General features: G+C 38.4%; 1 protein-coding gene across 1 annotated transcript in view; it reads right to left on the bottom strand.

Moving 5' to 3' along the window:
- The window catches only part of DCBLD2 (discoidin, CUB and LCCL domain containing 2), a 25,730-nt gene that overhangs the window by 1,335 nt on the left and 10,850 nt on the right, over positions 1-13,545 (bottom strand). Inside the window, exons 6-14 of the mRNA XM_009891651.1 lie at positions 12,524-12,657; positions 11,825-11,865; positions 9,709-9,924; positions 7,958-8,082; positions 3,917-4,064; positions 3,359-3,529; positions 2,297-2,390; positions 1,865-1,914; positions 345-482 (exon numbers count right to left, since the gene is read on the bottom strand). Coding sequence (XP_009889953.1) covers positions 345-482; positions 1,865-1,914; positions 2,297-2,390; positions 3,359-3,529; positions 3,917-4,064; positions 7,958-8,082; positions 9,709-9,924; positions 11,825-11,865; positions 12,524-12,657 — 1,117 coding nt within the window. The remainder of the gene's footprint in view (positions 1-344; positions 483-1,864; positions 1,915-2,296; positions 2,391-3,358; positions 3,530-3,916; positions 4,065-7,957; positions 8,083-9,708; positions 9,925-11,824; positions 11,866-12,523; positions 12,658-13,545) is intronic.

The following is a 13,545-nucleotide window of genomic DNA, read 5'->3' as shown; positions in this document are numbered from 1 at the left end:
CATTTCAGATTTTGCATAAAGATAATGGGGTGAGATTATTTCCAGTGCATGAAAACATAACGAAAAAAACCCTTCAACCCTTTATGGGGTTTAAGAATAAGTACAAGTAATGAAACTTTCAGTGACTGCATTAACTTGGGAAAGTGTCTATCCACAGCACAAGTCACTTAATACATACTTTTATGATACTCCGAGCACAGATTTGAAAAAGCCTGCATTTTAAGAAATGCCTTTACCAACAGAACTATTAATTTCTCCTCTGTAATTAAATGTAGCCAAATCCCTGACTTTTTTGGCATGTCATATACATATATTACATGGCCCACAAAACCAGTAAAACGTACCTGCAGACTCTGTTTGCAGCATTGTTGGGACTTCTCTTGGTCTTAGGTGACTAATTTCACTGCTGCTGTAGCGTACAGGAGTTTCTTCATGTTCTGCTGATTTGGTCGGGAGAAACTGCTTCATTCCTTTCCACCATCCTACACGTGGATTTTAAAAAAAAAAACACCCAAGACTGCATATACTGTATGTTTTACACCACATCTCATGTTTTGTAGTAGCAGGTAAACCAATCCATTATCAGTATTTGCATGACCCTAAAGTTACCAAATACGTTAACATTTTCTGGCAGACTGAAGATTCAGCGATGACAACATTACTCTCACCCACCCAGCTTGCCCGAGTGCTCCCCCTTCAAATGCCTGCAGAACTGCTGCAGTCTAGTGAATCTATCCCTGAATGCTCATTAGCAGCAGTGGGGGCGCTCCTCATCACATTAATAAACTCACAGAACACAGAAAATAGTAAAAAGTCAGCCATGATTCCAATTTGTAAATCAAATATTTACACAAAATTTTAGACAAGGTCAGATATAACCTGAGAGTAAATTTAATTAACATGGTTTCAGGCTGCTAATGTCATGTTTCTAACTCACAGTGTTGAAAAAGGTTGATCAGTGAATATTTGCAAAAACCTGAACAAAGGGGACTTTAACTTCAGTGGAAATGAAAAGGAGTGACTGCGGTCATGAACATTTTCTTGAGAGAAGGTAGGAAGAACAGGTTTTGTTAGGTTCGCTTCCCATTTTGAGTCTAATATTCTATGACAACATCGCTGTGACCTATCAGAAATGGACACGCAATAAATAAAAATAAGGTCATTAAAAGGTTTTTTGTCTAAAGGGTCGGGCATACTGAAAACTGCCAGTGAGCAAACACACCGATGTGGAAGTTTTCAACATGAGGACAGAGAAGTGAAGCAGAGTCATACAGACAGTACAAACCCAGCTGCTGCAGCAGCCCTTTATGCTGTAGCACAAGCATTTTCAGGACACTTGCTAAGTGCCACTTGGTGGAATCGTCTGATCCCAACTTAATGGGGCACAAGACAGTAGGATAGAAAATATGCCTAAAAGGGGCTGCAGACAATCCCATATGCTTACTAGGGCAATGAAGAAAGGCAAAAGTTGACAGACCTTATACACCAAGATGTAATATATTTTTTTTTCAGGACAAAAAAAAAAAGTAACAAATATATGATCATCAAATGTATAAGGACATTCTTCATAAATTATTTTTCCCCTCATGTTGTATAAGTAAGAGGTTCTCAACTTTGTCTACTAAAAAAATTCCGAAGCTGTAAGCTCTAACAGGAGACAAGGCATTTTCTATTTCTGAAAAAAAATATCAGAGAATGAGGCAGTTAAGTCTGTCCAGAAAAGAAATTCAGTGGTCGGTACGCCTACATCAGTTAGCATCAGAGAAGCTTGCGCTAGCAGAAATTGTCTGTGTTACTGCAATCTGAAATATAGCCATCAAACCAAAAGTGCCAAGTAAAGGACTTCATAAAACCATTTTGTTACCTGCACGATCCCAATAAGGTAGATCATAAGTGCCCTCGCTTTTTTTCTTGCTGTGGAAAAAAGAAGGGGGTATTTGAGCTAGTCCGCTCATAAGATGATGCATTAATTAATGCTCAGCAACTATCACCTTGGCTGTAACTGGTTCTCAAATTTAAAGTATAAGCACCAGTAACCTGGCTTGCCATCACCAGTCTGCTGCTACTGGAGAAACCAGTTTTCAGTAAAAGCACTTCTAATGAAAATAGTTACAAAAAGCTGCTTTTGCTGTCCTCGCTATTCAAGTGAACATTTTCTCACAGAGAATACAATTTGGAGGAAAAATCCTTCCACAAGTGTAGACCACGTAGTTCCCATAGCGATACATGCAGCATTTCATTCCCACACACCAGGCTAACAGTTATTTAAAGTACTTTCATTAATCTATTCATTTACCGGTTTCTCCAATGCCACGCACAAACTAAGATAAGAATCAGAGTAGTGAAGACCATCACCAGCACTGGAACCAGAACTGCTGCCAATGCCACATCTGAAAGCCATTAAATTAAGTGGTGTCAGACAGAAGAGCTGTTCATAAATCCATTTTTAATTTGAAAATTACTTGGGTAAAACACACAGTTTTTACGTATAGCGTCTATCATACCAGATCCCCCAGCTAAGCTACCCTGCTGGATGCTCCCACAGTGTCACTGTCAATTAACATCTAGCTCTTCTACATATATGCACAGCTGGTATTTTTGCAAGTTTTTTCAACGAAACCAACAAACGTGTTCTAATGTAAGTAAGATTTTTCTGTTAGAACAATAGATTTTATTATTAAGAAGGAAAATCAAAAGAGCCCAGGAACATGCAACCACTTAAGTTTGAACCTCCTATAAGAAGTAAATACCACAGTACCTTAACCGTTAATCACAATTAGCCTACGCTGGGTCTGCCTGTGACATGAGCCCATCCTGTCCTTTGCCATCCGAAGGACACCTCACCAATGCCTGCATCTGCAGTGATCTGGCTCCCTTTTCTGACAGTTTTCTTTGATAAACAAAACGATGTTGACAGATGATGTTTTGCGAATTTTGTGCCAACCTGACTGCTCCATAAAAGATAAGCTATGTTGAAAGTGTTTTGTCCTCAGACATTATCACATTAAACAACAAAGCAGTTATATCTGATTAATTCTGAAGGGAAGTCCAGGTCACAACTTCTCCTTCTGACAAAATTTGTTCAGTAATTAAAAGCTGAACTCAGTTTGAACAAGTTTTGAAAGACAGAACTTAATGTATGTATGACTGGGAAGATTGATTTTGTTTCTGCATGCAGTATGCAACTGGACATTTTTATCATATGTATATGTAATAACTGGTAAATATTAAAAAGAAAAGGTTGGTATTGCTGCACTCTGTTAAGTGTGGAGAAAATTTAAATTCAGAAAGCACACTTAATATATGCCAAAGTACTGTAAGGAGTTCCCAAATCCATCTACTGCTTAACGGTGGGTACCTTTGGTTACGCTTGGAGTCACTGTGGTGTTTTTTATTTCAGGTGTAAAAGTTGTTTTATCTGTCTGCAATGAAGTCTTCACTGAATGAATGAAGTCATCACTGAAGTCATTATTCTTGTCATCATTCTTGTTCTGAGGTGGTGGTGGCATGGTGATTTTAGGAGCACGGCCTTTAGAAAAAAAGAATTTTTAAAAAGTTTTTTTGAAGTGCTAGTTTTTCACGTTTCCTTTTCAGGAGAAGACAGCTGGAACAGTTTGCTCTGAAGTTTTTTTTCCATGTTATATAATGAGGAAAAAAAACCCCATGAATCAATAACATGGAAAGCAAGTGACTGGTGTATTTTCTAAATTACCTTGTTTACGCCTAAACTTGGGTATTTTCCAGGATAAGTGTAATAACTTTGGAAGACATTCAGAGGTATTCACACTTACCAGTTACAGAAGGATTATGCAGCTAAGAGGTATTTTTTCTCATTGAAAATATACCCGCAATGTAATCTTTGCCAAATTATTTCATTGCTTGTCTTGCACAGTTGAACGGTTTTCAGTTGCCTTACCTATACTAAACTGACATCCTAGCAATTCTACTTTCATCGCAATTTTCTGGTGCCATTTTAAGGGGTTAATCCTAAAAAAGCGTGCAATAATAGGCGGAATGAAATTATTGCGAACTTCCTGGTACAATTCAGTGTTCCCTTGAAATATCTAGAAAAGAAAAAAAAGAAGAGACAAACATTATATTACACAAATGCAATACCAACTGAGTAACTACAACCAATTTTTATGTTTTATTTAGGAAAAATAAGCGGTGTAGAATACTGAAAATTCACCCCAGAATGGTGCTGCTGCCTGCACATCTCCACTCACTCAGGCCTATTAAATATATAGCTAAATAAAATGAAGGGGGGGGCGGAGTGTACGTGTATGCACGCAACCGCTAACTTCAGAATAAAGATACCGTGTGATGCCCTACTGACGCTCCCCAGGCAATGCCTGCTGCTAAAGACATCTCGCATGTTTATGGCATTGAATAATTCTAACTCAGTGCTTTTTGGTATTTTGCACTTACTCTTCAAATATATATATTTATATATATGTCAAGCAGTTGTGACAATGTGCAAGCAGGAATGACACGGTGCCTTCACACAGCCTAATAGTTTAAGCATAGTCTGTCCTGTGGGTATGGCATTTATTAGAAAGCATTAAGAGGCACAGTCAAATACGTAATCACACTGTCCTCTAGTGGTTGTGTCTACAAGGGCTGAACCACAGGCAAAATAAAAGGATTCAGGTTCAGAATGCGAGCGCTCTCTTCAGAATCTCATAGGGAGCCACTGCATAAAATGGAGCAGTGGAGTTTTTAGCACACTTCTGATCAATGCAGATCGCACGTGTTTCAACCTTGACACACTAGATAGATAGAGAATTTTGTATTGTACTCCTGTGTTAAAGTTTTTGTAACAAAAAGACTAGAATATCCCTACAGATTTCAAGGAAAACAATTATTCCAGGAAACTATCCATTCAAAAGCCAAAAAAACCCGCCCCAAACAACCTCAGAGATCTTTAAGGGACTCACACCTGGGCTCCCTGACATACCTAACGTGTCTCCGCTCTCAAAAGACATACAATCCCCATTACTGTCACTTACACATAAGAATTTTGGTTTGTCCCTACATAGGCATTAATTGTCTTCACGTTTGAAAGCACTGACCGATCAAATAGACACATAATTTAGTCAGGCATGGAAAAATAAATAATTTGGTAACTAAAATGCAGTACTTCATGTTTAAGTGTATAGTTTCTTCTACGTATTAAGTTAGTAACGAGCATTTTCATTTTTATGTACCCAAGTAACACAAACTAACTGTTAACCCATTCATGACACTAATAATCTAGGTAAGCAAACACAAGGTGTTTGTCTTGAAAGTGTAGTGTCTGTTCTTCCCCAACGCACTGCAGAGCAGATTTACAAGCACATGGCTCTCGGTGGTATTTGTCCTGCTTTGAATTTAAGCTTATTGTTCTTAAATATATTTACTAGCAATGAATGAAGACAGATTAAAGGCAGGGGCAAGTCTATGGTGTTATTTTCAAAATAAATTAAATAATACAAAGCAGTCACAGTTTGTGTGTCCAAGTATTCACAATCTAATGACACACAGCAAGAACACAGAAGACCAGGTTCCAATTTACAGCCACTTTTCCCCTAAACTAGGGCAAATTTTTTTTTTTTTTTTTTTTTTTTTAAAGCTGACAGGCTCATAGCTACAGAACTCACCAGAGAATTACTTGTTTTGGTGAAGATGCAAATGAGAAGCAAAATACGGGGGTAACTCTTTGAGGGGATGCACCCAGCCCGAACTGGGGTACTGTACCCTTGTTTGCACTGTGCCATGCCAGTGCCCAGTACTACAAGAAGGTGCAAGCCACACCTGGCTAGCTGAGCAACAAATGCAGGAGTTACAGATTAGGAAAACAGATGCCCAGCACTGTAAGTTAGTCTCATTTCAGGTTTCTGAAGCTGAGCATGTGACAGCAAAGGCAACAAGAATCATTAACCTTGACTGTTACCTTGAAGAAAGATTAACAGTAGTTCTTTGCTCCAGGCTTTTAATAGTCAAGCTTTTGATGTCAAGTGTTACGATAGTAACTGCAGCTCATCTGCAGCTCAGTATTTTTTGTTCAGTTAATTTTTTGCACACACAAAAAAAAATCGCTTCCGAGATCAATACAATGCAAGTTTTTTGATGAGAACGTTCATATTCAATTTGTTATCAAACTCTCTCCATTTGCCTCTGTACTGTCAAACAACTTTTCCAGCACTGCAGCTTTGATCTGTCATTTTTCCCCAACTCAAGCATTTTATTCTTTTTTCATAGATAAAAATTTTAAGATAAGCTTTTCTTAAGTGCTGACAGATCTCTAGAAGCTATCGGCAAACAGGACCACAGGAAAGCTTTGGAAAAGCTTCTAGTCTCCTGAACAGAACAACGTTAGGAATTTCAAACATTTTTCAAAAAAACGGAGTAGCACCTCCAGGTTTGCCTAGTATGTAATTATGTAAGGCTCAAAGGGAGATGCCTGCACACGTACACATCCAAAAGCAAAGCTGTAGCAACTGAGATGATGTCAGCCAGAGGAAGAATCTGCTATTTTGAAGCCTAAGAGATCAAGCATATTGAACCCTTATTTCTGTCATTTAACTACAGCCGGCACTTCCTGGATACGGCTGGTTCTTCGTGCGTTGTACCTAATGATACAAAGAGTGCAAAAAAAATCTGTTGCCTGTAAATTCAAGCTCCACAATTTGTTTCATTTCATGAACTTGCAAGAAAAACGATATTCTCAAATTGAAAGGCAATAGCCACAAAAGTTTTCTAAAAAAATTACGAAACTAAACATGAAGCCTAAATCTAGGCAGCTCTCTAGCTGAGATTTTATTTTACGGCCAGGAGAGGGCACTCAAAAACTAGAAAAAGATGCTGGATTTTTTTTTTTTTTTTCCTTGAACGCTTCATACTAACAACCTGTTAGTTCACGTGTAGGTTCAAGGAGATGGACCAGTCCTAACAGTAAAGTCTTCTCCTTTCAGGAAAGTTTCCTACTGTAATTATGTTCAGTGTTCAAAAAAACCTCTTAATGTAACAAACAAGATACCTCAACCTTTCACTTAACCAACAGGATGCTACATCCTACCTTGACATTCTTAACCTGCAGTAAACAGAAGAAAACCAAGTACAGCTAAAGAGTTACCATTCTTAAGACCCATTCTAAAAAGTTACTGGGTTACTAGTTATTATTACATGTATGTAATACCACAGGCCTATGGAAGTAAGGTAAATTACATCCAAGAATTTTAAGAAAAGGAAGGACATTCTAGTTCCAGTCAGGTTACCAAGAATCCTCTCATTTGTTTAAGAAAATCTGATCTGAACCACTGGGAAGACCAGGTAGGACATTAATCTTCTCATTTTTACTGTCTATTCAATACTGCAAAACTGTAAACACAGGGAAAATAAGATTATCTTGCTGCTAACATTAGATGACTTTTCTGTGCAGCAAAGCATTTGCAATCTGAACATACCATTTCATTTCTTAAGAAAACTCCCCTCTGCAAGGGCTGTTCTATCATACAGGAAAGAAACTCACCAGTATTTTGTCACAGTATGATTCACAGAAACATTATAAAAGATGGAAAATTATACAACCCCAAACATTTATTCTGTAACCACAAGAGGATAAGAAAAAAAAAAAAAAAACACCCTCAATTCTGAAACATACAACCTATTTTGAAAGAAATTTGAAAGAAATCTGATTATACGCCGTTCCAGACGGCCTACCACTGGCAATGGAAGTTTCTTGTATAGAATATTCCCATCCCCAAATAGTAATAAACATAATCTGTGAATTTCAGAACTGTTCAATTCCTTACATGTTTGCATATTTTCATACTTTCTTCCACATAGATGCTGTTTATGATTCAGAATTACACTGAAAAGGAAAGTTGTTTAATGCTTCCTCACCATACCAAAATTAGTTGCATTTACAATTGTGAAATCTCCATAGACATACCTAGAAACTGTGTGGTATTTTTACCTTATCTTTATCTGTGCCGGGTTCTCTGTATACTGTCCATTTCTGTGCATCATCACTGTATAAAATTCTGTAGGCTGAAACGTAATAGTAGTATTCTGCTAAGGTTGATCCAGTAGTTATGATACCTGTGAAAATGAAGGTGCCCAGTTAGACAAAAAACTGGTAACAGTTTGTAAAAATTAACAGATCAGATTTCCAGAGTTGTGTAGTTGGAATCTCCACTGGTCCAGTTACATTTTAAAAAATTTATCCATGGTGCCAGGGTCTGATGCTTCTACAGTGACTGAAACTTTGTAATCATTTTACTTACTTTTATGTTTAATTAATTATATATAAGTTTATTAATTATATGTACACACATAATATATTAATTAATATATAACCTTGCTAAGCACTCTCCCCCCATTTCTTGATGGAAATAGCCTGTTCATTTGACCGTGGCCCTCTCGTGTCTCCAGTTGCGGAGACAGCACCACGCTTCCCTGCTTTTGTACTGCCAACCTGAAAACCCCACTGAAAGAACTGTAGCTTCCTAAAGCTGACACTGCAGCGCTGCAGAACGACTCACATAGGAAAGCGGTTTTCTGAAAGCTTATTAGCACAGGAATTCGAGGAGTAATGTAAAATCCAAATAGCCCCCAGGGAGGTAATAACAAAGGCTGCTGGTAAACCCGAGTTGCTTAATGACAGGAAACCGAGCTGCTAATAGCAGTGTGTGCAGCTGAGTTTACAGAGACCAACTCATGCATTTAAGAGACACACAAACCCAAACTGATCAAAGGAAGATGTTTCACAATAGTCTTAAAGCCCGGGACCCTGTGAAGCACTCGACTTAAAGCTACCTGATTTTTGATTTAAGTCAGATTGCAAACATGCCAATTAAGAACAGCGAATCACCTCTGATCAATTAAATCAAAATAGAAAACACTAATGTCAGCACTGCTACTTCTTAGGCTACCCCTGAGGTTAACCCCAAAATGCCTCCGTGCTTCACTACCAGACACAGGTAACCATGACCTCACTCACTCAACTCCCAAAATGTGAAGCAAACCATCCAGAGCGGATTGGGAATCGGCACCTCCAGCTGTCTCTCCAAATAAACACAGCTACTAAAATCAAGACAGATGGTCCATCACAATCTCTGTGAAGGAACGGAGCCTAACCCAGACTCTGGCTGCATCGGGCTGCACTGTTGGGTCTGTCTGCTGAGGGAAAGTGCAACAGACTGCTGAGGAGCCCACCATCCCCGACTCTCGGCTGAAATTCCACTTCAGGCAAGGAGGTGAAGGGGAGGCTGCCAACTGGTTTACTCTGTCTGCTGCTTATCTCACACCGCGCTGCAGCTGTTCCTGTCTCCGTTGTTGGATTCATTACAGACACAACAGGCAGTAGGGAACAACCTAGAAACTTAAGTCAGTACATATGCAGAGGTACCAGGACCAAACCGACAGGATATGGATTTGCACCTCCAAGGAGACAAACAGCAGGAAAGGGGAAGCCTCAAGGATCCAGTAAAACCACAGGAAACACTTCAACAAATTCTGATGGAAGAGGTGATTTCTACCATGAAGCTCCACCTGTACAACTCTAACTCCAGACTCCTCAGTGTATTAGCTAGGACATGGAGCCAATTTTGCTGTAACAGTAATTAAACGTTACCTGGACTTTATCTAAGACCAAGCACTGGAGGAAAGGATGTCGGTAACCAAACTTCTTGAATGCTGCTTAAAAGCCACATCAGATTCACTTACCCGTTATTCTCTTTTCTTTATTCAAGTCAATCTGCAACCACTGATGGTCATCACTGATAAATGCAGCCCAAGGAGGACCAACCCTTTTTAGTCTGGCATTTTCAGGTTTCCAAATGTTCACTTGTCCTGTTTGGTCAGACCACTCAAGAATAGATGATGCCGTGATCTGGGAATCAGGGATTACCCCAGATTCCATCCCCAGTGTCCCATAGCAACCTGAGCAACAGAAAAGGTGAAGATTCAAAATGAAAATTCAAGTTACACAATTATTTTACCTACTTGTTTAAAATTTTACAGGCAAATATTAAACTGCCATCTAAATTTATTCCATAACACCACTACCAACAAAAACTACTGTCTTCTGCTTTCTAAAAGCGATGCTGGGACCAAACTTGTGGTCTTGAGTATTACATGATTTATGCTGGCTCAACAGTAATGTGGATATTCTCTCAATCACGGCCCACACAGAGCACTGGAAGAAAAGCTTTTTTGCTCTGTGATTCTTCAATTAATTCCTATTACTCAAGTTTCAAAGTCAGCCAGGTCTTCCCTTACAAATAGTTACACCTTCCTCTGCGCTGACCATGCCTCTAACATTAAGAATACACTCCTCATTTTGTACCAAGTCATGAAACCAACTATTATGGAAAAAACACACTTGTAACTTCACCACAGTCAGATAAAACTCATTTGAGCATACTACAGAGCCCTCTTTTTTCCTTCAGCTAACTCCTAGGGCACCCAACTACATACATTTTAATCTAGACCTACATCTTATCTCTAGCTTATTCAGTAATTTCTCAAATGTGTCACTGAAATCCATAGATCAGCATTTTGTCCTATCTCTTCATATTTCCACACCACATAATTACTTTCATATACACTATCAGATCACATGTTGAAAGACAAAAAACCCCAAACAAACCCTGTCTCGATCACTGTATTTAATAGTCTGCATGCATAAGGTCACCAGACATGCAGTTCCTTCTTCCAGCTCTTGCAGAGGTCTGGGAGAGAAATTATTTTAATATTATGTGGACTGTATTTTCTAATTCTTGCTTGTTTGTATACATTTCCATCTCCAAACACTCCTGCCCGTCAGATTCCTACCTTTGATGCTGAATGGAGATATTCCATTCAGCATCACTTTTACTTATGTAATAGGAAAAGTATTTGTTTACTTTTGAGGAGTATGAGTATGATTTCTCCCCTTTTTATTTTGTTTTTGAATTTATCCTCACGGAAAACAGACATAATGGTTTTGTTAGGTTTGGGTTTTGTTTTTTTATATTGTTATTAAAACAGTTAGAAGAGACTAAGGAAAGGACACTGTCTTCACAATACTTCCAACATCCACTCAAAGATGGCATTCAAAGTGACTTACAGAAAAGCTAGCTTCCATTTAGAAAACTACAGCTAATTTATTTGTAAAACAGGTAATTGGTAGAAAGTAAAAACATGCAAAGAAGTAAAGCTTTAAGAAGTGGAAACACTTGTTATACCAATCAGCAACCTGGTACACATTTACGAAACAAAACACAGCAGCCAAGCAGGAACACAACTTACACGCAGAGCAAGGCCAAAGAGATGCCTTTCCAGAGTAACAGAGGCAAGTAATTTATCACATAGCATTCAGTTGCAAGAATACGGGAGGAAAAAAGTAAAACAGGGTGGAGAAAACTGAGGAATTATTTTGGGATTTCTGCCAGCTTTCTTAGCAGGCAACAAGGAAAGTGTAAGGAGTAAACCTGGACCTGGAAAAAAAACTAGAATGCACAGCTGGTACAAATAAAGAGCAACTCTTAAGTGCCCAACTCTGATTTAGCAGTGCAGTTAAAGTATGGGAGTCAAGTCACTTCAAACCAGACTGTAACAGAGGAACATAACCTGAAAGTATCTCTTTCTGCAGATAAGCAAGGCTTACTTTATACATGACTGTATCTAAAAATGTAGTGATTGTTAATCATGAAAATGAGCTAGTAAATTCAAAAATATAAGTTACTGAGTAAAAAGTCTAACTATAACAAAAATTAAGAAATAAAATACTTGCACACTTATTTCTACTCACAAACTTTGTATGAAAATATCAACACTTAATACACGTGATAATGCTTACCGCTTGTCTTAAATGTGAAGAGACTTGTAGATAATGGCCCCCTGCAGAGAACAAAAGAAGATGGTTTTTGTGGTAGTCAGCGAGGAAAACTGAAACAAACTGTCTTCAATTTATTTTTCTTGTCTGACTGCTTGCCACTGAAACCTATACACATATGCCTAAACAAGCGCTTCACGATTAAAGTTAACAGTTCCTGTCAGAGTTGCAGTGCTTTCAGTACAAAAACCTTTTCTATCCTTTTTTTAATTACCCGAGTCAAAGGCTTTCAAAGAGCTGCTCAGCAAAATGCAAGACTTCATTAAAATGCTTCCTATTTAAATTAAGCTAATCATAATAACAAGAATCAATCTCCAATTACTTTAATTCCTTGGACTCCTAAGATAAAATGACAAGTTACATTCTTTTCCTTGCAACTAAAAAGTTGCCATTAAATTATTATTTTCCCACAGATCATTAGGAATTTAAGGTTACGCCATGCATTTTGGAAGATGCAACCTCCTTGCAGAATTAATCTTTACGGTCTAGAGGTAAAAAATATCTGGTAAAACAATCACACTAGCAAAAAAGCATCGTGAGAACCTTACAGAAGAGAACCTGTCCATGGAACATATGGCTTTACTAGCTGACATTAATCCTGTGATGAGACGCTACCAAGATCTAAGGTGCTAAAGAGAAGGAGAACATCAAAAGTACACTTACACTTTTGAGGTGACATTGTTAGCCAGGGAGCCTTCATAGTACGGAATGCCCTTGCTGATTACGACATTAATTTGGCCACCCAGAGTATTTGACACAACGCCTGCGTGAACACCGGCCATACAAAGTGATGATGACTTGAAGAGGGGGGGGGGAAGAAAAATTTAATACTACATTGTAAATAAATTAAATACTACACTGTATATTGCAAATGCCATATTGTCCAGTTACAGTCTTTGTTATTCTTACATTAAGAACATGTTATCTCCATTATTTAGAAATCATTCATCTTTGGTTTATTATGGGATTTATAGAAACACAAAAAGAAGCTCCTACATTTCACTGCATCCTTACCCAGATGTATTTGGAATGTAACCCTTGTAATCAAATCAGCTCAAATAAACAGCAAGGTGAATTAGTCTGAAAAAGCCAGACAGCCAGACTTTCAGCCTACAATAAATCTATCCTGTTAGACAACAGAAGTTGAATACATACATAGAATACCTTTTAACAGAAAGCACACTTAAAGTATATTTATTCCTTTTCTCACAATTAAGGAGCAATGCACTGCAGACTTGGTAACTTTTAGCCAATGGGTTATATTTTTTATTTTAACTTACGGTTAAATATGGTTTAACCGTTCAGCAATATGATCCATATAAACCCACAGTAATACAGGAATACAATTCGTTCTAAAGAAACTGATTACCTAGGTTGTACAAGTCAATGGTAATCAGTTATGCAAAAGTTTTTGCAGGGCATCCTGTTCTTTCCTTCTCTCCCTGGACGACTGTTAGCCCAGATCCACTAACAAATGTCACAGTGACACTTCCATTTCTCTGGCTTGCAGGCTGGCTGTGCCATAGACAGCAGGACTGACTCGCTACGAAGTCCTTCAGGCACAGCACAGAGTGAGCAGAGCAAGATGCTGCTGTCTCCTGGACCAAAACTAGCCCAAGAGATGATCTCCAGCAGGGAAGCAAACCATCCAGGCCAAAGGGGCTTGTGCAAGAAACATCCTAGCG

This window comes from Charadrius vociferus, unplaced genomic scaffold (assembly GCF_000708025.1).
Source record: "Charadrius vociferus isolate BGI_N301 unplaced genomic scaffold, ASM70802v2 scaffold329, whole genome shotgun sequence".
NCBI lineage: Eukaryota > Metazoa > Chordata > Aves > Charadriiformes > Charadriidae > Charadrius > Charadrius vociferus.
The sequence above is the reverse complement of the archived record's forward strand: the minus strand, read 5'-3'. Positions and strand labels throughout refer to the sequence as shown.